General features: G+C 52.7%; 1 protein-coding gene across 4 annotated transcripts; it reads right to left on the bottom strand.

Annotated features, from left to right (window-relative positions):
- Nucleotides 1-1,670: 1,670 nt before the first annotated feature.
- On the bottom strand, nucleotides 1,671-21,209 carry MAN2A2 (mannosidase alpha class 2A member 2). Of its 4 annotated transcripts, none has more exons than XM_053581910.1 (23): nucleotides 20,544-21,205; nucleotides 19,630-19,779; nucleotides 18,859-19,116; nucleotides 18,645-18,789; nucleotides 18,351-18,522; nucleotides 17,868-17,995; nucleotides 17,452-17,625; nucleotides 16,920-17,106; nucleotides 13,815-13,992; nucleotides 13,319-13,521; nucleotides 12,975-13,157; nucleotides 12,729-12,843; nucleotides 12,447-12,514; nucleotides 12,121-12,286; nucleotides 11,414-11,650; nucleotides 11,082-11,204; nucleotides 10,683-10,797; nucleotides 10,019-10,152; nucleotides 9,709-9,850; nucleotides 7,711-7,844; nucleotides 5,388-5,582; nucleotides 5,154-5,264; nucleotides 1,671-4,578 (listed from the first exon to the last, which is right to left on the bottom strand). In XM_053581910.1, the coding sequence occupies exons 2-23, from the start codon at nucleotides 19,759-19,761 to the stop codon at nucleotides 4,426-4,428; spliced, it is 3,453 nt and encodes a 1,150-aa protein (XP_053437885.1). In that variant the 5' UTR covers nucleotides 19,762-19,779; nucleotides 20,544-21,205; the 3' UTR covers nucleotides 1,671-4,425. The 4 variants fall into 4 exon arrangements, with proteins under 4 accessions (XP_053437885.1, XP_053437886.1, XP_053437887.1 ...); XM_053581911.1 differs by having other exon boundaries at nucleotides 20,941-21,077; XM_053581912.1 differs by lacking the exon at nucleotides 5,388-5,582 and having other exon boundaries at nucleotides 19,630-21,207.
- Nucleotides 21,210-21,296: the final 87 nt, after the last annotated feature.

The raw sequence follows: 21,296 nt of genomic DNA on the forward strand, positions 1-21,296 counted from the left end.
CTGTTGTCCTAAATAACCATTACACACAGGGTGCTGCTGGATAGGCCCTAGCAGGGCCGGATGGGCCTGTATGATGCCATTTGGAATGATTGATTCACATTCAAGGCCTCTGTCATAGATAGTTAAGAGAGCAGATGCTCCAAGGACCACAGTGACAGGGCAGTCTCTTAGGAGGCTGGGAACAGGGCCTTGTGGCAGCAATTCACAAAACTCCTGTGTTCTGGGAGAATCAGGGGGTGTTCTGCCAAGACTTGTATCAGCAGGGGTGACACCCAGCCTACATGGCCTCTATGAAGCAACAATACACCCTGCTTCTCTGATGGCTCCAACACCAGTATCTGCAGCCCCTTCCTCCCCCACCCCAATTCTAGACCCAGCACTATAAATTTAGAATAGAAATGCTTTGAAGAGATAACCACTTTAAGATGGGATATTGTATAACTTTGTATCTATGAGGAGAAATCTGTTCAATATATACTGTGATGATTAATAACATTGCTGATCTTGTTTGACTGTGAGAGTAATAAAAGTAACAAAGGAGAACAGGAGAGCAGGGCAGCTCTTTGAGGAGATATCCCCACTCCTCTCTGGAATTGCTGGCTTTGTTATAAATAAAAGTGGAATTGTTGCTCTTCTTATCCACTTTGCTGTTTTTTGACTTGAGTGACATGGACAGACAGACTTCTTAGTCTGGCAACACTAACATTACAGGCATGAACCAACATGCCTGGCCTGGCTTTAATTTTTTTTTTTTTTAACTAGTTTTAAAGGAATGGGATTACATGATTTTTTACATTCTTCCTTGCTCTTTTAAAAAAAAAATGTATATATATGTATTTACCAAAGTTTTAAAATAAGTCTGCAGTTTTTAAGTGGTTTGAAGTTTAAAATTTAAAAGTTTTAGGACATTTAACAAACATGGATTCCCTCTCTACCTTTAGCATGCAAAGATAGTTAAAAGGTATTTGAGTTTTCCCAGTTATCTGTTATTTCACCCATTGTTTATAATAATCTGGTGTAATAGGCAGAGGACTTATTGTTAATATTTTACAGAGAAGAAATAGGAAGTTGTTAATGGTTTCGGTTTTTTTTTTTTTTTTTTTTGCAGTTTCTGGCCAGGGCTGGGTTTGAACCCACCACCTCTGGCATATGGGGCCGGCGCCCTAGCCCTTTGAGCCACAGGTGCCGCCCTTTTTTTTTTTTAGGCAGAGTCTCATTTTCTCACCCTTGGTAAAGTGCCATGGCATTATAGCCCACAACTTCAAACTCTTGGGTACAGCGATCCTCTTGCCTCAGCCTGCCAAGTAGCTAGGACTATAGGCATCTGCTACAATGCCCGGCTAGTTTTTAGATACAGGGTCTTGTTCTTGCTCAGGCTGCTCTCAAATTTGTGAGCTGAAGCAATCCACCCATACCTCAGCTCCCAGAGTGCTAGGATTACACATGTGAGCTACCCTGCCCAGCCTTTGTTAATGGTTTTCAACAGTGATGAGAGAGCCAGAATCTTGGGTTCTTGACTCCTTTTTGCCACACTTCTGGGCCTTTTGAACCAGAAAGAAATGAGTGACCACAATTGAGGTTAGCTCAGTTGGGACTTCATAAAGATCAGGTCTGATGTGGTTTGTAAATCTTGGTGATAAGTCTGAGGCCTTTCTAGATCTAAGCCAATATAGTATATATTTCTTTAATTCAATAATGATTTTAAACAATCAGAAATTTACAGAAAATTTGGAAGTATTTGGACAAGTATTTTCTCCTGAGCCAGAATTCGTTGATCAGATGTAGTCTGGTGATGTAATCACCCCTAAATACTTTGGTATTTAGAGAAATGTTCCAACATAACTGAAATACCACCATCAACATTAGGATATTAACATGAACACATTCCTGCTATTACCACCTTAAGTCTGTGAGGGTAGGGCACCTCACAATTTACAATATACACTTTGGCTTTTGTTAAGCTGGAAGAGGATTAGAATGATAACAAAGATATCCCTGGTTGCCTTGAGTATCTATTGCTGTTGTATTAAAAGTCATAACCATGGACTTGCCTGATTTCCAGGTTTTCTTTCTTTTTCCCTTTTTCTAACCCCCCTCATTTAAAAAAAATACTATAATTGTATTTATTATTTTTCTGAAAAAATAATTCCTTTTTTTGAGACAGTCTTACTCTGTCACCTTGGGTAGAGTACCATGGCATTATATAGCTCACAACAACTTCAGACTCTTGGGCTCAAATGATCCTCCTGCTTCAGCCTCCTGAGCAGCTGGGACTACAGACACCCACCACAATGCTCAGCTAGTTTTTCTATTTTTAGTAGAAGACAAGGTTTCTCTCTTGCTCAGGCTGGTCTCAAACTACTGAGGTCAAGTGATGGACCCGCCTTGGCCTTCCAAAGTTTCAGGATTACAGGCATCAGCCACTGCCCCGGACTAAATATTTTAAAAGATTATATCTATTCTTAGAAGGAATAGAGATTAATATAGGCTTCCCACTCAGAACTTACTGATACTTTTTTCATATGCGAATCTTTTTACAAAATATTGAAGCAGTAAAGGACATTTCATCCCCAAATATGCCAAATTGGTATATTGATTATTTTTTGGGGGGAGGAGGGACACAGCCTCACTTTATCACCCCCAGTAGAGTGCTGTGTTGTCACAGCTCACAGCAATCTCAAACTCTTGGGCTTAAGCAATTCTCTTGCCTTAGCCTCCCAAGTAGTTGAGACTACAGGCAGCTGCCACAATGCCCGGCTATTTTTTGTTGGTGCAGTTGTCATTGTTTAGCAGGCTAGGGCTGGGCTTGATCCTACCTGGCACCCTAACCACCAAGCTATGGGCTCTGAGCCTATATTGATTATTTTGTGTTGAAAACATTTCTCTTTGGGAAATCTGGTAGCAAGAGTGCCTCTTCCCCACCTTAGCAGCAATAGCCAACTCTTTATCATTCGGCATTGTCTTAGTATTCTTACACATTTACTCTTCCAAATTTACTTTAGAACCTGGCAAATTCCAAAAATATCCAATCTCACTGGAAGTACATTGAATTTATCAGCTGATTTGGGAAGAACCAAAATCTTTACACAAACATGATGTGTAATATCATTGGGTCAATTTAGAGAACATTCTTAATAAGTCTTCAGCTGCTTCTCTTAGAGTTTACAGGTAGGCAGTTTATTGTCTACAATGACAAATATAATTCTTCTGGTCTATGTCATCTGCCTTATTGCAGGAGTAGTAGTGCCGGGACATTGCTAAATAATAGCATGCCTTTGGCTAGGTTCTGACTTTAATGGGAATGCCTGTGGTGTTTGACTCTAGAATGCCAGTAACTTCTTTTCTGAGAGAGATTTTGTTCTAAATTAGGATGTTTCTTTCTAGACTTAATTTACTAAGAGTTTTAATAAGGGTTGGGCTTTAAATTTTTCGAAGTATCTTCCCAGCATCTATAGAGTATCATTAATGTTTTTCTATTAATCAAAGCTGCAGTGAGGGCTCATTAGCAGCCATACTTCTTCCTAATGTACTCTCATACCCCTCATCTCCTGCACCAGGAATTGAAAGCTTTCTCTCAAGCCACCTAAGCACATGTGGTCTTGGAGGATTCACTTTCTTTCCAAGTGAAGAAGTAGGACTAACCCCCTGGTAAGAAGCAGCTCTTGGGGATCGCGGTGTGCAGAGTACAGGGCCAAAGAGGGTCACAAATCAATGCACAGGACATGTGCCCAGCTCCCCATAGGGCTTTGATACCTGCAGTGTTCTCTGATCTCTGGCCATGACAGTCTGCAGTTGAGTCCTTTCTGCCTCTCTGCAGCCCCCAGCCAGAGCCAGATGGCACTGGGAGTGGAGCCATCACAGAGACAGCAAGGGCTTTGCACTATCAGGAGAAACACGGATGCCTTCCACTTCTCTACCCCCTGTAACTCTGGGTCCCTAGCCCCCTCTTCCAGAGTTGCTCTGGCCTTACTGATGAAGCATGAAGTCTACATAACCACAGGGTTTCCCTAGAGGCAGCTCTTGCCCAGGAAGACCTTGTATGGGGTGGTTACCCATGTGGCCTTCCTCACCTCTTCTGTCTGCCTCGGCGTCTCCTACATTCCCTTTGGGAAAAGGGTGAGTGCTTGGGCCTGTGCCCAGCTGGGTGGTCTCTTACCACCCAAAGCACAGTCTGGCACAGCCTGCTCTTACCAAGGGCCTTTCCTCCCTGATCTCACTGGCATCTGCCCCATTTACCCATCACTGGGCTTATGGGTTGCCCCCAAATAGAGAAGCAACAATAAACAGAAAATGCAGGCAGAGCCCAGTCTGTGACAGCTCTGGGAAGCAAATTGGGACATGGTACCCAATGTGACTGTCCAGCCCAACCACAGTGTTAACAGGCAGTCTCTGCAGATGAACTTTGTCTTCAGGCCACAGGGAACCCTAACCCAAGCGGAGGCGAAAGGTGGCAATCTCCATAGGTTCCAGATAGACATCAGTGCTATTGGAGGGCGAGGCAAGAGGGTACAGCAATGTCAGGGAGGTTGGCTGCAGGAACACCACATCCAGGCCATGGAAAAGGCTGCCCAGGGCTACCTGTGGAGAGCAGAGAGGGTGCAGGCTGTGCTAGGTGCCAAGATAAAAGCTAACAAAGCTCTTTACATGACTTGTCACCTCTTAGGAACCTGACGGAACCCCTCTCTGCAGCAACACACCTTCTTGCACCTACCGAGTTTGCACCAGTCTCAGGAGATCACTGAGACTTGCTCAACCCCAAAGCCTGTCTGGATCTCGGGTAGGGACCATTTCGCTGAGCTGTGAGCTCTCAGAGGACAAGGACCATGTCACCTCTAATCACTGGAGCTCAGCAGAGCCTCTGGGTATGAGGGCATTTATCAGTGCCACTGGCACAACAAATACAGCTTGGTATTTTCCACTTTGCTTAATACAAGTCCCAACTCAGGGAACAAAAGTTCTCAAGCTGTGTGCCATGCTTTGCCTGAGACTTGCCCTGCCAGGGCTCAGCAACATTGAAAACATGTCAACAGCTTCTTCTCTTCTTCTCAGAAAGCCTGGGAGTGACACTTCCTTCTCCCATCCTGTGGCCCAACCTCAGTGCAGTCTCACCAAGCTCTCCTCTCATAGACCATCCTCACCTGGCCCCTGCTCACCTTGCCTTGGCTTGTAGTACAGTTGAAGCCCAAGTTCTTAGCCTCGAGGCCGCAGTCAAAACCCTTGCGGTGCAAGAGGAGTGCTGTCTCTGCTGAAGGCAAGGTGTCATCCTGGGTGACAGACATCAGGACATCAGTGCAAAGGCCAGTAGGGGGTGAGCCCTTCAGAGCCCAAAGGTTGTATAGGGACAGGGAGGAGTGTGAGTGAGAGGCCCAAGCTGAAGGGGCACGCACCTCAGCCTGGAGAGCACGGAGGTTGAGCAGGTGGAAGTCACAGGGCAGCGAGGAGGCCAGAGGATGAAAGGAGCGCAGGCCAGGGCCTGGGAGTGGCCGCTGGGCTACAGGCAGGACCAGTACCGGAGTGTTCAGGTGCGCGGAGGTCAGGTGGCTAAGTAGGGATGGATAGCTGGTAGGGTGGCTGTCCTGGACCTGCAAGAGTGGCCCAAAGTGTGGGTGAGGAAGGGAGGCCAGCTGAGGGGGAGAGACAGGCAGGATAAAAGCACATCAGGCCGTTTCCTTTGCAAAGAGTTTTCCTGGGGAGTCTGGACACACAGGGGTGCCTGGCTCTAGGCAGGCACTGTTCCCTCAACCCTTCAGGTGTGGCTACATCCCACCTCACCCAACTCAGGAAGGGCTATTTTCACTAGGCCATTTCTTCTGGACTTGGGGGCTGGGCTCTGTCTGCCTAATACCATCACATGAGCAACATAGCCCGTCAGCTGCACCTCCTACCGCAGTGCAAGGAGGACAGTGCATAGGCCTCACCATGGGGTCAGCCTGTAATCGAGAAAGTGCTGCAGCTGCGGTTGTGGGTTTGAGCATGACTCCACAGCCCCAGGGTCAGCCTGGCCTCAGGCACCACACGGTGGCTCTCAGCTCATTCTGAGAGTGCACAACCCTAAGCTAAACATCTCCAAAGATGCTGCTCCTCTGTATTCTAGGTTTTTGACCCTAGTGCCACCATCCTTGCAAGTGCTCAAATTCCCTCACTTCCCTTGAGTTCCATTCCCAGGAGGCTAGCCCTCTTCCACCTCACCTCCGTACCTGCCTCCATCTCCCTCCCCATAGACCCACCTGCCCCTGTGGTCACAGTGACACAGTGAAGGCAGACTGCCAACAGTGGCCCTCCTGCTCAGGTCCTCCCTGAGCCTCAGGACACTAAAGGTCATCTATGGTCAGCCCTGAGCCTGCCCTCCCCACCCATATTCTAGCCCAGCACTGGCTGAGACAGCTTCCTGTGAGAATGGAAATACAAGACAACAGCCAGGTGCAGTGGCTCACACCTGTAATCCCAGTACTCTGGGAGGCCGAGGCAGGTGGATCACTTGAGCTCATGAGTTCTAGACCAGCCTGAGCCAGAATGAGACCCCATCTCTAAAAATAGCTGGGTGTTGTGGCCACCTATAGTCCTAGCTACTTGGGAGGCTGAGGTAAGAGCATCACTTCGGCCCAATAGTTTGAGATTGCTGTGAGCTGTAGATTAGCACTCTACTCAAGGCAACAAAGTGAGACTCTGTCTCAAAAAAAAAAAAGAGAAAGAAAGAGATACACAATACACAACATCAGCACAGCCTAATATGGTAGCCACTGAGTTCCTGGGCACTTGAAACATGGCTGTGTGATAAAAAGCAAAGTATCTTGTGTGATTCTGTTTTTATTACTTTGCATGGGCGCACAGCACAGTGATTGCCATGCTATGCAGCTCTTGTCTAACTGACCAACTCACTGTGCCCCCTGTGCGTACTGTCCTTCCTGCCTCCCAGCTGGGCCCTGGGTTCAAACCACACTGCGTACATCAAAGCTGAGCCTACATGACATCTCCAGGAAGCTGGTCCTCATTTCTGGAGCAACATCATCTTTATTTCTTTTGCAGTTTTTGGCCAAGGCCGGTTTGAACCCGCCATCCCCGGTATATGGGGCCAGTGCCCTACTCCTTGAGCCATAGGTGCCACCCCAGGAGCAACGTTGTCTTGCTTTCAGGACCCATGGACACAGCATCTCCTACCTGCTTCTGAGTGAGCTGGCAGAGGTGGCACTGTGTTCAGTCATGTCCCTCCCAGACCTACAGCTAAGCACACACTCGGTATCCACTTGATGAATAAGTGACCAAGCTGTAGACCCGGCAACTGAGTGGCATCTTGCTCACACAAGTCCCTGCACCCTGCCAGCCCTCAACTCTGGGTCACTGGCCCTAAACATGGCTGCCAATTTAGAGAAAAAGTCAAGCTAGTGGGGGCAAAGCAAGCCATGGAATGAGCAGGGCTGGAGTGGAGGGTCAGAACATGCCTGGGCCAGGGCAGGGCAGAGGAGGGCAGCACGAAGGTGGCAGGGGATGGGCATGTGGGGCACAGGGGACAGGGAGGGCCTTGTGGCCCTACTGAAGGAGGGAGGGCCAGGCTGCATGAGATGGGTCAGCAACTGCCACACTGCCCCATCCCTGGAAATAAGCCCCACTCTCTCTACCACCTGCCCACCACGCCCAAGTCCTAGCTGGAACCCCCAGGGCCACCCACGGGGACCAGTGGGGCCTGGCTCCCAGCAGCAGGCCCAGGTCTACCTCAATGCCTGTGGCTCGCCGTTCCAATAGCAGGCGGAAGCTGCTGTGGGTCCTCTTGTTGTCCTTGAGCCCTTGCCCTAAACCCCGGTTGTCATCCTGCATCAGGCGCCGGTCCAGAATCACCTCCAGCTGGCCTGGGGGCAGGGTGCACTGTGAGCCCCGGCCTGCCACCCCTAGCCCCATAGACTCTGAGCTTTGAAATGAGAACCCTAACCACAGGCCCTGAGGGAAAAGTCCAGAGAGAAGGGCATGAAGCTGAGTCGCTGGCTTGGGACAGAAAGTAGGCCTAGAACCTTGGAGCCAGGAGGAGGGATAGTCCTTGCTGACTCTGTGAATGAGGAAGTGGGAGGCCCAGGAAGGGCAGGCTGACTAGGCTCTTCACCGTCCAGTCTGTGGGACTCAGGAGTGGGGACTGGGCCCAGGGTCCAGACAAGCCTGGCTTGAAACTAAGTAAACAAGGAAACAAAACACTTAAGTCAGCAGCCCAAGGTAGTGTGCTGCAGCTCCCTAGTCAGGGCAGGTCCTCACCAGCTGGGCAGATCTATTATGGCATAAACATATGCTTTCCTGCCCTTGTTCTCAAGGGGACATTGGAGTGCTCCAGCAAGTGAGACTTAAGCTCTGTGGCCTCGTCTGTCCACACAGGGCTATGGCTAGGACAGCCACTCACCAGGTGACATCTGGGCTTTCCCTGGGGAAAAGACATGGCAGATGACTGTCTCTGCCTTCTCTAGACTGTGCATGGGGCATGGACCGCTGCACAGCTGGCAGATGTCAGGACAAAGTACATATTCTACAAGCCCTCGAGGGGCCCACACCAACGTCTCTGTCATTCTATAAAGCAGACACCATATCCTCCATTTTCTGTCCCTAGCCCTCACTTTGACTTCCGCAGCTGCTTTTTACCCTAAGCAATCACAGGAAGATATCCCAAACCCTAAAACAGATCTGTGGCATAGAAAATAACCATTTCTAAAAATACCACATCCCAGAGGGGCAGAGGGAAGAAATCAGTCAGGAATATCGGGCTTTTTTTGGGAATCTTTTTTTTTTGGTAGAGACAAGAGTCTCACTGTACCGCCCTCGGGTAGAGTGCCGTGGCGTCACACGGCTCACAGCAACCTCTAACTCTTGGGCTTACGCGATTCTCTTGCCTCAGCCTCCCAAGCAGCTGGGACTACAGGCACCCACCACGATGCCTGGCTATTTTTTTGTTGCAGTTTGGCCGGCGCTGGGTTTGAACCCGCCACCCTCGGCATATGGGGCCGGCGCCCTACTCACTGAGCCACAGGCGCCGCCCTGTTTTTGGGAATCTTAAGGTGGACAGGCCTCAAGCTGCTCCCAGCAGACAGGGCCACACCCCTCCCTGTGTCTGCAGGGAGTCAGGCCCCCACAGGTGCCACTGTGCCACACACATAGTGCTGACTAGCACTCTCAGCTCAGTGTTTCATAAAGGCTCTATCCCATGGATAGAGCATCTCGAGGGCCGCTAAGGCCACCGAGTGCACACTGCACTTTGCCTTGAGAATAAGGAAGCCATCTGGAGCTGTCCAGCTGGCCAGGTCTGACCCCAGGATGGTGCTTCTCATGTCCTTGTTTTGTCATCCTCTCTTTTAAGGGTCATTACGAGGAAAACAATACGTACACATCCTACATAACACGGAGCGCACTTTCAAGGTATCCCTATTCTTGCCCCTGGCCAGAGGAGGGAGGCTGCACACCTCAGTTGAGAATCACCGTTCAACACCCCACACTTCTTGAGGGGATCCAGATGCCTCCACCAGGAGACAGGTGACAGCAGCGGCCTGCCTTCCTATTATGCTGCAGTGAGTGCTGGGAGCTGTGAATGGCTCGCCCTTCCCCAAGTGGGGATGTGATGCAGGCAGCAAAGAGGCGAGGAAGGCCAACAGCATGGCGTGACCTTAAAGGTGGGAAATGGGCTTCTTGTCATGTACCCTCTGCTGTACCCTACCCTCATGTACCCTACTTCCTGCTCACCATCTCTGAGGCTAGAGACACCCAGGGCCTGGGCCGTGTGCAGCGTGAGGCGCTTCTGTGCATCCTGGATGTAGGCCATGACTGGCATGGGGTAGAAATTGGCCTGCAGGGGCAGCTTCTTCAGATACCGCCGAGGCTGCACCTGTAGGGCAAGGCCAGCACGTCAAGACCTTGGCCCCCAAGATGAAGGCATCCCTCGTCATTCTCACCTCTGATTCCTCTTTCTCATTAGGGCAGAACACCCCCCAGAGCCTGTGACAGAGGCAAAGCCACAGCCCAAGTTCTGCTCTATGAGGTCCCCAAGAGTCACCTGAAAGCCATTGAGATCCGTGAAGAAGGTACCCTGGCTCTCAATGTCCGTGTGGACGCGCAGGGCCAGCTCCTTGTTAACATAATCCCGGATGTCCACCAGCAAAGACACATCCAGAGACAGACCCTCCACCCCTGGACACAGAGCAAAGGGGGAGAGTGGCAAAGTGTGAGGAGGACCCACAGCCTGAGAGACTGGGCTAGAAGAGCGTGGAGCCTCCCAGCCTCCCAGGATATCCCCAGGGCACTTTTAGATAGCCTTTTCTCCAGAAGAACTAAGCATCCCTTATGAGCTGGGTATGGTAGCTCCCGCCTGTAATCCCAGCACTCTGGGAGGCTGAGCCAGGTGGATCAGCCTGAGCAAGAATGAGACGAGTCTCCAAGATTAGCTGGGTGTTGTGGCAAGTGCCTGTAGTCCCAGCTACTCAGGAGGCTGAGGCAAGAGGATCAATTGAACTCAAGAGTTTGAGGTTGCTGTGAGCTATGATGACATGGCAATCTATCAAGGGTGACAAAGTGAGACTGTCTCAAAAAATAAAGAAAAAGAATGGCAGGTGCTGGGAACAGGTGTGTATAAACAGAGAAGGGGCAGGGGAGGAATGTGCCACAGCCTGTGGGGCCTACACCTCCTTCCAGACCAACCGTTCCTCACCCACACAGCTCACCTGGCACATTATAAAGACGGACCATCTGGTGAACGTGTTCATAGTACACAGCCACCTCTGAGAAGAAGGGGCCTTCAGTGACACGAAGCACTGGGGGCTCCTTGGAGACGTAGGGCTGGGAAAGAGCAAATGGCTGCTGAACCCACAGCACAGAGAGCCAAGCAGGGTGGTGCCAGCCCAGGGTCCAGCAAGAGAAGCACTCATTCCTATCAAGCTCTGGTCCCACAGCCTCAGACAGAGGTTCCCAGCCCACCTCCCAGGAAACACAGAGACAGGCAGGCAGCCTGGATGGAGGTCTAGAGCCTCCATCCCCTCCTGACAATGGCAGGACACTATCCTGCCTGCCCAGCTGGTGAGACTGCCCGGGGCCTGCAGGTCGTTTGTGCATACTTAATGTACCTTGGCCTCACCATCAGGCAGGAAGAGGTAAGCTCCACTCTTGTCTTTGGACGCACGGGTGCCGTAGACAAGGAATTCCATGTCCACCTGCTGCTCTGGCTCCTCATCCACCCTTCGGATGCTCTGCCAAAAAACACAGCCCTGACCCCTGGCTCCACACCAGCATATCAAGCCTGCCTCCTGAGAGGGCACAGACTAACTTCCCTGGAGCCATGCCCAGCTTCCCCTGCTGCCAGATTGGAGCTGAAATGGCCCCATGCCAGGAGGCAGCACACTCACAGCTATGCTCAACCACTGACATACACACCCTGCTGCTGCCCCTGGCCCTTTACCTTGAGGAGCCCAGTAAGGCCTGAGAACCAGACCTGCATGTAGCGGTTGCTGAGGGCGAAGTCACTGGAGGCAGATTCCACGATGCGGAGAGGGAATGCTTCGTGCCTGCGGATAGACAGCTGCCGGCCATGTAGGTAGACACGCACAGAGGAGGGCAGTGTGCGGTGCCCATCCAGTCCCAGGTGCAGCTGCAGCACGCCCAGGCCCAAGGCTGGCAGGCGGATGGGCACAGACACCTGTGGGCACAGGAAGGGCAGGATGTAGAAATCATGTGTGGCTTGTGGTGTGGGGGCCTGAAACCACTAGAGCCTCCATCCCCTCCTGACAGTGGTAGGACACTATCTACCCTTCCTCTTCATCAGACTTGGAAACTCAGACAATGTCTGAGACTGGGAGCTGTGAGCACACAGGGAGCCTTTGATAAATGCCTTGTGAATTAACAATAGAATGTCATCATGGCTGTTTTTACTGTTGTCCTTTCCAGACCAACATCTCCCTTCCTTCCAAGGACAGACTCATATCCCAAGAGTGACTATCCTCTGGGCCATCCCTATCTCTGAGACAGCCAGCCCTAGCCTGGGGAGAGAGAGGGGCCCCAGGCAGGGGGTGGGAAACAGGGGTTGATGGGCAGGGTGAAGCCCAAGGGTGGGGGCGATGACAGGCACAGAGGGCTGAGGCTCGGCCCGCTTGTGGAGACCCAGCCCACCTGGAAGACATCAGGGACCACCTCAGTGGCAGAGCTCCAATGCATGCCAATCTGCACAGCTAGAGGCTGACCATCTTCCGAAAGGACACGAACATGGGGTGAGTTAACCAGCAGGGACACCACACTGAGCCGCTCCTGCTCCAGAGGGTTGAACAGCACCACAAACCTGTGCATGGAGGGGACTGACCAGGAGGTGGCCACTCCCGGGCAGTGGAAACAGGCCCCGCAGCCAGGCCAAGAGTCCTGAGATACCCCAACAAGTGGGGCGGGAAGGGCTGGGAGCCAGGTAGGGGCTTTGTCTCCACACCTGGCCTAGTCTGGCTCACCTGGGTGAGGAATCTAGCTGGATCACTGTGCGCTCCGGCAGGGCATCGTGACTTAAGCGAGTATCATCCTGAAATTAGGCAGGTAGGAAGGGAAGAGCCACCATGGAGCTCAGCTTTCTCCCCACCCCCACCTGTCCTGGATGTGGCCCACCAGCTACACTGGACATAGGACTCACCCCAGGGTGGGGAAGAGGTGAGCACCCTCATCCTACAGCTCTCGTGCACGTGCACGAGATGGGACCTGCACGTGCCAGGGGTCCCCCCAGATAGAGCCCCCCTCACCATTTGGAGGAAGGGCACCTCTGGGTCAAAGTGGTAGGCCCCCCTGTCCCCCAGCACCAGGTAGTGGGCTGCGTTGACGATGACCCGCTTCAGGCTGACAAGTGAGCGCAGAAGCCTGCAGGTGGGGCGGGGACCAGGCAGAGGGTGACCACAGGGAGACCTTCGGCAGGTCTGCCCACTGACCACCCGCCACACCCTTTCTTTGTCAATGGGGTTGCTGCAGAGCTGATGGGGAGAGACCCCTACCTGACCCCGTAGTCCACTACCACTGCCTCCTTGGCAGTGCCTGTGATGGCGTCGTGGTGCTGGAAGAGCCCCAGGGTGCGCCGAGCCTCCGTCAGAAGGGTAAAGTCAGACAGTGGGTACTGGCCAGCCAGTCCAGAGCGGCGGGCGTGAGCCACAGCCAGGCTATACAGAATCTCTGCCCCCCTGCCCAAAGAGAGAAGTTAGCAGCCTGCCCACCACTCCCCAGGCCCAGCCCACCTGCCTGCCTAGGCCTTGGCACGGCCATTCCCTTCAGAACTAATCCTGTCCCCTGGAACCCTAAAGGCCACTCTGAGCCCTTCGGTAGGAAAGGGGTAGGGTCTCACCGTAGGTGGGCTTCCAGAACACGGTCTAAGCTCTTGTAGAAGGGGCGGGAAGTATAGTAGCCTGTCCAGTAATGATCCTCCCGGTCCGCATAGGAGAAGAAATCCCCGCTCAGCACAGGAAACCCTGGAGGCTGGGCCCCTGGCTCCACCCCTGTCCTCTTGTACAGGGCGTCAAAATAGTCAGAGAGGGTACCAAACTGGGCCTGTGGGGACACCAAAAGCCTATCAGTGCTAGAACTTCCTGAAAATTTTAGCCACCAGTGCTACAGCTGAGGGTGGGGTCAGGGACTCTGCTTGGGAGAGGCAGGACTGTGCACCCTATCTTCTGGGCCTAACACAAAAGGGGACGTGGGAGTGAATGCTGTCCAAGGCCTAGAAAGAGCTTCTGCTTTGACGCTGAGAGCCAGAGCACAGATGCTTACAGAAGGGGAAAGCAGCAGCCCTGCAGATGCCCCTATCCTACTCCTAACCAGGAGGCCCCACAGAGCTCTCGCACCTGCACGTGGAGGTCAGGCCTGCTACTGAAGAAGTCAAAAAGCTGCTGGTAGTTAAAGAACTGGGCATCCCATTCCTGCGGCTTGTCATATCGGAAGTCATCACCAAGAGGCACCAGAAGGACATTGCTTCGGAACAGCCGGGATTTCTTCCGGTACTGGTCCAGGAGCAGGGCTGCCCTGGAGCAGGAAATATACAGGCCCATGTGAAGTGTCAGTGGTAAAAGCCCACCAATTAGAGGTCCCTGAGAGTTAGCCTCTCTGAAACCCCCCCACTTAAGAGTCATCTGGCCTGCTGTAGACCTCCCAAGACAGGAAACTCAGCCCCAGGGGAACCCAGTGTTCTCTCCAAAAGGAGAGGTCTTTCTTTTTTTTTTTTTCTTTTAGAGACAGAGTCTCATTTTGTCCCCCTCGGCACAGTGCCATGGCTTCACAGCTCACAGCAACCCCCCGCTCCTAGGCTTAAGCAATTCTCTAGCTTCAGCCTCCCAAGTAGCTGGGACTACAGGTACCCACCACAACACCCAGATATTTTCTGTTGCAGTTTGGCCGGGGCCGGGTTCGAACCTTGATATATGGGGCCAGCGCCCTACTCACTGAGCCACAGGCGCCGCCCCAGAGAGGTCTTTCTTATGCTAGGCTGGATTGACAGCTTTGATTCCCTGACCCCACTTATGTCCTTTTACACTGCCTGGGACACACCAGTCCTCCTTCCACATGATTACCCTCACATACAGCAGGGTGTGCTCCCCTTCCTGTGTGGTTTCTATCTGGTCCCCAGATGACAGTTTACAGTCCGCTCACTAGTGGTTCTCTGGCCAATGTCCCTCAGAGTCAGGGGCCCTCCACTGGATACAGGAGTCCAGGGTGAGCCAATGCCCAAAGGGAAGACAGAAGTGCACCCCTTGTAGGGGCCTGCACTGCCATGGGAGCAGCATGCGTTTGCCATGCACCTACAGCAGCCCTGTCGTCACTCATAGTGCATCTGCCCATCACCATGTTTTCTGTGTGTGTGGCTTAGCAAGGTGTGTTCTGTTATCTTGAACTTTCAGGTTTGTTTTTCTGAAGCTAAGGGAAAAACCTTACATTTATATCTAATAACTCTCATCTGGTTAGATGGGACCCACATCCCAACCTCCTGGGATTTTCTGGAATCCTGGTTCTGCCACTCCAGCTCCACGCTGCCCACCAGTTATTGACACTGCACAACAGTGAAGGCAGGAGCCGGGGCCCAGAGCATGTCACACCAATTCCAGCTCTGCCCATAGCCTTAGACATGTGACTCGACCTCTCTGAGCCTTGGTTTCTAGTAAAATGAGGATACAATCAGTGTGTACCCACATAACACAATGAGAACTGAAATGAAACTAATGAGGCCAGGCACAGTGGCTCACACATGCAATCCCACCCAGCACTCTGGGAGGCCAAGACAGGTGGATTGCTTGAGCTCAGGAGTTTGACACCAGTGTGAGCAAGAGTGAGACCCATCCCTACCAAAAACAGAAAAACTAGCCAGGTGTCGTGGTGGGCACCTATAGTCTCAGCTACTCCAGAGGCTGAGGCAGGAGCCTGAGCCCAAGAGACTAAGGTCACTGTGAGCTGAGCTAAGGACACGGCACTCTAGCCCAGGTGACAGCACAAGACGTAGCCTCAAAAAAAAAAAAAAAAAAAAAAACAAGAAAGATAAGCAATGAAATGAAAAGAGAAAAAGAAAAGAAAAAAATCTGTCACGCACTTAGAATAGTGCCTGACACATAATAAACATTTGTTGTTTTCTTTTTCATCTAAATCACTACCAAAATCAACAGAAAAACAGACCCTATAGCACATCAGAAGCCCCTTCCTATCTTTAGACTGACCTGTTAGTTATCATGTTAGGAGCATCACAGTTCAGTCACTAATCTTCTTAACTACATCACTCAGCTTACACTGTTCTAGGTTGGTCCAAGAGAAAACTGCTCCACTACCACTTTCCCTAACCACTAGTGTAGCAAGACTTTCAAAGAAGAAAGTAAAGTTCTCTCTTTACTGGCTTATTCTCTGTCAACGAGGCCAGCCTCACTGACCACAGCTGCGGCTTTCAAAAAAAATTATACCTGCAGAGCCCAACACACTTGCCTGGAATCAGCAGTTAGATTTCTGGAAACAAAAGACCACTTTCTTTTCCTTTTTTTTTTTTTTTTGAGACAGAGCCTCAAGCTGTTGCCCTGGGTAGAGTGCTGTGGCATCCAACTCCTGGGCTCAAGCAATTCTCCTGCCTCCACCTCCCAAGTAGCTGGGACTACAGGCATCCGCCACAACGCCTGGCTATTTTTTGGTTGCAGCCGTCATTGTTGTTTGGCAGCCCGGGCTGGGTTCGAACCCACCAGCTCAGGTGTATGTGGCTGACACCTTAGCTGCTTGAGCCACAGGTGCCGAACCTTCTTTTCCTTTTGATAACATGTTTCACCTCTTGGACATCATGGAAACCAGATATTGCAACAGAAAACCAGTTCAACTTGTTATATTCTTAAGATTCTGGTTAAATCGCTGTTTAGTTGTTCTTAACTAGCAATTTTCTGGGGGGGTGGAGGATGATTTCAGCAAGAGTGAAATCTTTAGGGGTCCCTGATGATTCTCTCAAGGCAACACATCTGTTTTCTCAGTGGTGGAGGCTGTTTGGTAGGACCGAATGTGGATGAGAAACGGGCCCCAGGTCCACTGGGCCCTGTGGACCCTGGCTGACTTACAGCCAGGTCAGAGTACTTGAGCTAGAGGAAGCCACGTTAGTCTCAAGTTTGTAAGGAGCTATTTTGAATTTGAGAGTCTTTCGGTTAGTCACTGGCTCTGGCAATTTGTCAGGACACAGGAAAACATATTCATTTAGAAAAATAAAAGCATTCTGGAAGAGGCAGCTGCTTAGAGCCATCCCAGGTTTCTAGGGAGGCTTAGTAAGGAGCCAGCACTGCAGCTGCCACAGGCCTGAATTCACCATCTGAGCAAACCCTCTGTTTTCCAAACATGGTCTGCATCATGCAGTCCCCATGTGGCATGGCTGGACCAGAGCTCGGGTCCTCTGTGGAGCAAGATCACAACATCACATCCAACCCAGGGCTGGAAGCAGGTACCTCTCTGCTATGTTGGCCTCCGTGATGGCCCGGGGTGGCACCTTCCAAGGGCAGTTGATGCGCCCACCAGGTAGGCGTTTGAAATCAAACTGGCAGCAGATCTTGGGGTCTGGACCACAGGTGTGAGGGATGTCGTAGCTGTAGAAGGGCATCATGTGGCAGAAGATGTCTGTGCTGGAGTCTGGGTCTGCAGATGACACAAAGTCAGCAGCCAACACACAGCTTTTGGAGTTAGGCCTGTGGGTATCAGAACCTGCTCAGGCTAAAGGCAGCCCTGTGACAGGTGGTGAGGCTGTGACCCAGTTCAAGGCCAGGGAAGACATGCAGGGCGGCACAGGGTACACAGCCCTGGAGCCCACAGCTCCTTCAGGACAGGCAGCAGGCCCTGCAGAGGCTGGAGCATGCTCCTCCCCTAACCAAATGTGAGACTACCCTGACACTCTGCACCAACACCTGTGGGCTGCCCTGACATCCCTGCTCTTCTGCAGTGAAGACTGAGCCACTGTGACCCCTCAACTCTACCTGGCCTTACCCCACGTCTGCCTCCACATGAACTCCAGGCTGTGGGTGGCAGCGAAGTGCTTCTTGATGGCATAATGCACCCTCTGGATCAGCATGCTGGTCAGGTTGGCACGGCGCAGCAGGTAGGGCATGGTGGAGCTGTGTCCAAAGGGGTCCACTGCCCAGCCAGAGCGTGGGGTTGCACCTAGGCAGGGCATGGAAGCCAGAGAAGCCCGAACACCTTAGGGTCCAGCCTCTCTGCCTCTTGGGTGCGGGGCCCCTGGCTCCTGCTTCAGAGGGCTGTGGACAGATGCCACTGCACCAGCCCCACTAGTTGAATTAACCTAGAAACCACAGCCCCTGCCAACTCCTGTGCCTTACAGCACCCTGCCATGGCACTCTGGGCTCAGCTCTTTGGGCAGACCCCTGCGCCAGGCCTGGACTTACCAAGGTTTCTCTCTAACCACTGGTGTCCTTCAATGAGTTGGTCAATCAGTGCAAAGTAGTGGGAGTTGGCCTCATCGGGCATCACCCAGCCTCCTGTGGCAATCTCCAGTTGCCCGTTTCCCACCAACCTACAGTTAAGAACTCACACTCAGCACGGCACAGGGACCCTTCCCCTAGTCCTGACAACCAGATGTCAGGGCCTCCCTCAGCCATCTCACCCAAACCCAGGCCCAGGACAACACACATTGGCCCTCCATCTGGCCCGTGCTTCTTGGGGTAAGGCCACACATATCTTTCTTTGCTTATGCTCACACAACTTTGACTTCTCCTAACACCAGCGACCTCCACTATCATCTGCACTGGGTCCCTTGCCTCTTCCTGCCACCTTGGCACCCACTGCTTGAAGTGAGACCTGCCTACGCATCCCCTACACTATGTCCTCTGGCCCCCCCCTCGCCCGTGCCTCCCAAGGGACACACTGGCCTGCGGACTGCTGCTCTCTTTTGGGCACTGATGTTGTCCCACCACTTGGCAAAGAAGGAGACTTCTGCCCAGAGGAAGCGTCGCCGGGGGTCCTCTTGCAGCTTGGACACCATGCTATTGAGAATGTGTTGGGTCTGCTCTGTGTAGTACTTATCAAAGGTCTTGATCCAGCCTAGGGAGCCAATGCAGGGTCCCCTGAGGACACCACCATCTTCTTCAGTTGTCCTCCCCTTACCCTGGCTACCAGAAAGCCCAGTCCACACCCCAGCTCCCAGGGGTCTGCAGGACCCTCACCTGGATCGTTGTGGGAGTGGGGAACCACAAACACCTGCAGATCCTCAGCATCCCAGTCATGTGGACCATAGGAGATGTCAAAGCCTTGTCTCCACACACCGCCCTCCACATTGTCAAACGGCAATTCCTCTGACACAGCAAGCATCTGTAGGCAGACACGCAGCTCAGCACCCAACGTGCAGTCACCAAGGTCCCTGCCAGCTCTGACTCTTACCTGCAGCTCTGGCTTCTGGCCCCGGCTCCCTAAAGCAAACTGGCAGTCCTGAAGAGAGATGGAGAAGAAGCTGGGCCGGGGCTCTGGTGGTACCACCCAGGAGCCATTTGCCGTGTAGTAGGGCAGCAGGGCAGGCGGGCCCTCTGCATTGGCCGTGAGCTCCAGCACAGAGTGCTTGATGTGGCTGATGATCTCATGGTTCTCCTCCAACAGCTGCTCCAGCTGCTCAATGCGGTTTTGGAGCACAGAAATTTGGCTCTGCAAAACAGCCAGAAAGCAATCATCTACCACTCCTTATGTCACAGGGAGGGTTTCTGCCTGGGGTCCACCCCCTGAGACCTGACTGTGATCCTTCTCTCTTCAGTCAAAGCCAGAGTACAAGCCTACAGTGATGGATGGTGTACATCACCACCGCGGGCTGGGAGTATCCACCCTCTCCAGCCATTGGTGGCAAAGTTTCCATCTCACATACCTTCTCTCAACAAATGATGCTGCCTGTCGGAAGCACTGTGCTGAGAAGGACTGCATCAGTGTTAATGGGAAAGCATGCTGCAATCAATTAGCAACATCTGCCAGGAACTCAGGAGGACACGGCAGCAGACATACTGCCATTTTTTCTTCCTCTTTTCTTTCTGCCATCCCTGTGTTTAGCTTCGGGTTTCCATAAAATCTGGTTGTTGGGCAGGGCTGTTCCTGCCCTGTGCTGATTTTTCTCTCCACCCAGGGTGATAACTTGAGCCCAGATATGAGAAATTAGCAACCAGGACTCACCCGGGGGAAGTTCCCACCATTCTGATGTCGGGTGGGATCGTGCTGCACCCTGTCCAGCATGAGGTAGAGGGAGAAGACTGCCACACAGAAGATGACAGCCCCACACACTGTCACCTGCTTTTTCAGCTTCATCCTAGCCTCCACACACACCTGGCAAGAAAGACACCCTCAGTAGCTCCAGCACGCAAAATCCCTTTGTTGGTTGCCCCAGTGAATTCCTGAGGGTTGTTCCTAAGGATGCCGGACTCCAATGTGGGTCATGACCCAACCTTTATTTTATTGTCTTGGTCAAGACTTACATTTAGGACCAGTCCTGGTGGCAGCTCTGCCCCTACGTGGAGATGATGCTCTCCAGCTGATGTTATTTAAAAGAAAAGGGGGGGGGGCAGGATAACAAGAGTCTCAGCTCTGGCTGCAGAGTTCACCTGACTACAACATGTGGTTGCTTATAATTTTGCAGCATAACAACCAGTACTGTGGAAAGAAGGTAAATGCTTAGGCTCCTGGGCCATGTGTTTCTCCTTTCAGATGAATGAAAATCACTATTTTGTTTGATTAAAAGATACAGCCAGAGCCCAAAGAGAAACCCCTCTTCTGGCATCAGGCTGGTCCTCACATAAAGCAGTGCCTGGTACCGGCCCTCTCTCAGCAAGAAACACAGAATGAGTTTCTTTTTTTAAAAAAAGAAGAACAATGCCTATGTTTTTAACATAAAGCGAGTCCTGTGTGTTCTCCCCGTGAGTGTACTGTTTCCTGCAGTGGGAAACTTCCAGCTGCAATCTACAGGACATCGAGGGGCCCCTGGAAAGCCCACAATACTACTGAAGATCCCCTGCCCAGGGACAGGCCCAGGCACGGCTGCCAGGGAGTGGGGCAACTTCAGAAGACTGGCCCCACCGCCCCAGGCCACTAACCTGCCGCGTGGGATGTAGGCGGACCGCACTCCAGAGGTGGCTTTGCCGGTCGGGAGCTTGGTGGCCTCTGCCTCTTGCCCTACTTAGCGCGATCTGATTACGCTCAGGAGCCTGGGGCAATATTTTTAGCCCTTGGAACTGGGTGTGCAGGCCAAGGTGGGTGGAGCCCAGGAGAGAGCTGGATCTCGCCGGAGGGCAGGCACCTGCCGCCCGCCCAACCCTGTTCCGACCCTCCCGTCTCTGCCAGCCCCGGAGACCCTAACTACAGCTACCCAGTCTAGCTTCCCGCCCTCTCTGGCCTCCTTCGGCCCTGCAGCGGCGCTCGCGCTCCAGCCGTCCAGGGCCTGCCGCGGCTGGGCAGCCAGAGCCCGCTCTTCCCACCCGCCAGGCCCGTTACTTGTCCGCGAAAGCCTCTGCGCCGCTCCGGGCTCCGCCGGCCAAGCTGCTGCCCTCACATGCCCAGGGGCGACGGCCGCGCGCAAGCAGCAACGCAGGCCCAGGCGGGCGCCCCCCACTCGCCGCCCCGGCGCCCGCCCGCCAGCCTCTCACGCCGCAGGCCGAGCGCGTGCGGGCGGGGACAGCGTGCCCAGCGGTGCTAATGGAAGGTCGGCCTGCGCAGCCCCTGCCCGCAGCCGGCGTCTGCCCACGGCCGCTCCGCCCCGCTGCCGGCGCGAGCGGCCGGGAGTCCGGTGCTGCCGGCGGGGCCGCAGTGCGCAGCCGCGGTCGGCCGGGAGGGGCGCGCGACTCAGTCCT

The sequence above is a fragment of the Nycticebus coucang genome, chromosome 2 (assembly GCF_027406575.1).
Source record: "Nycticebus coucang isolate mNycCou1 chromosome 2, mNycCou1.pri, whole genome shotgun sequence".
NCBI classification, from domain to species: Eukaryota; Metazoa; Chordata; class Mammalia; order Primates; family Lorisidae; genus Nycticebus; species Nycticebus coucang.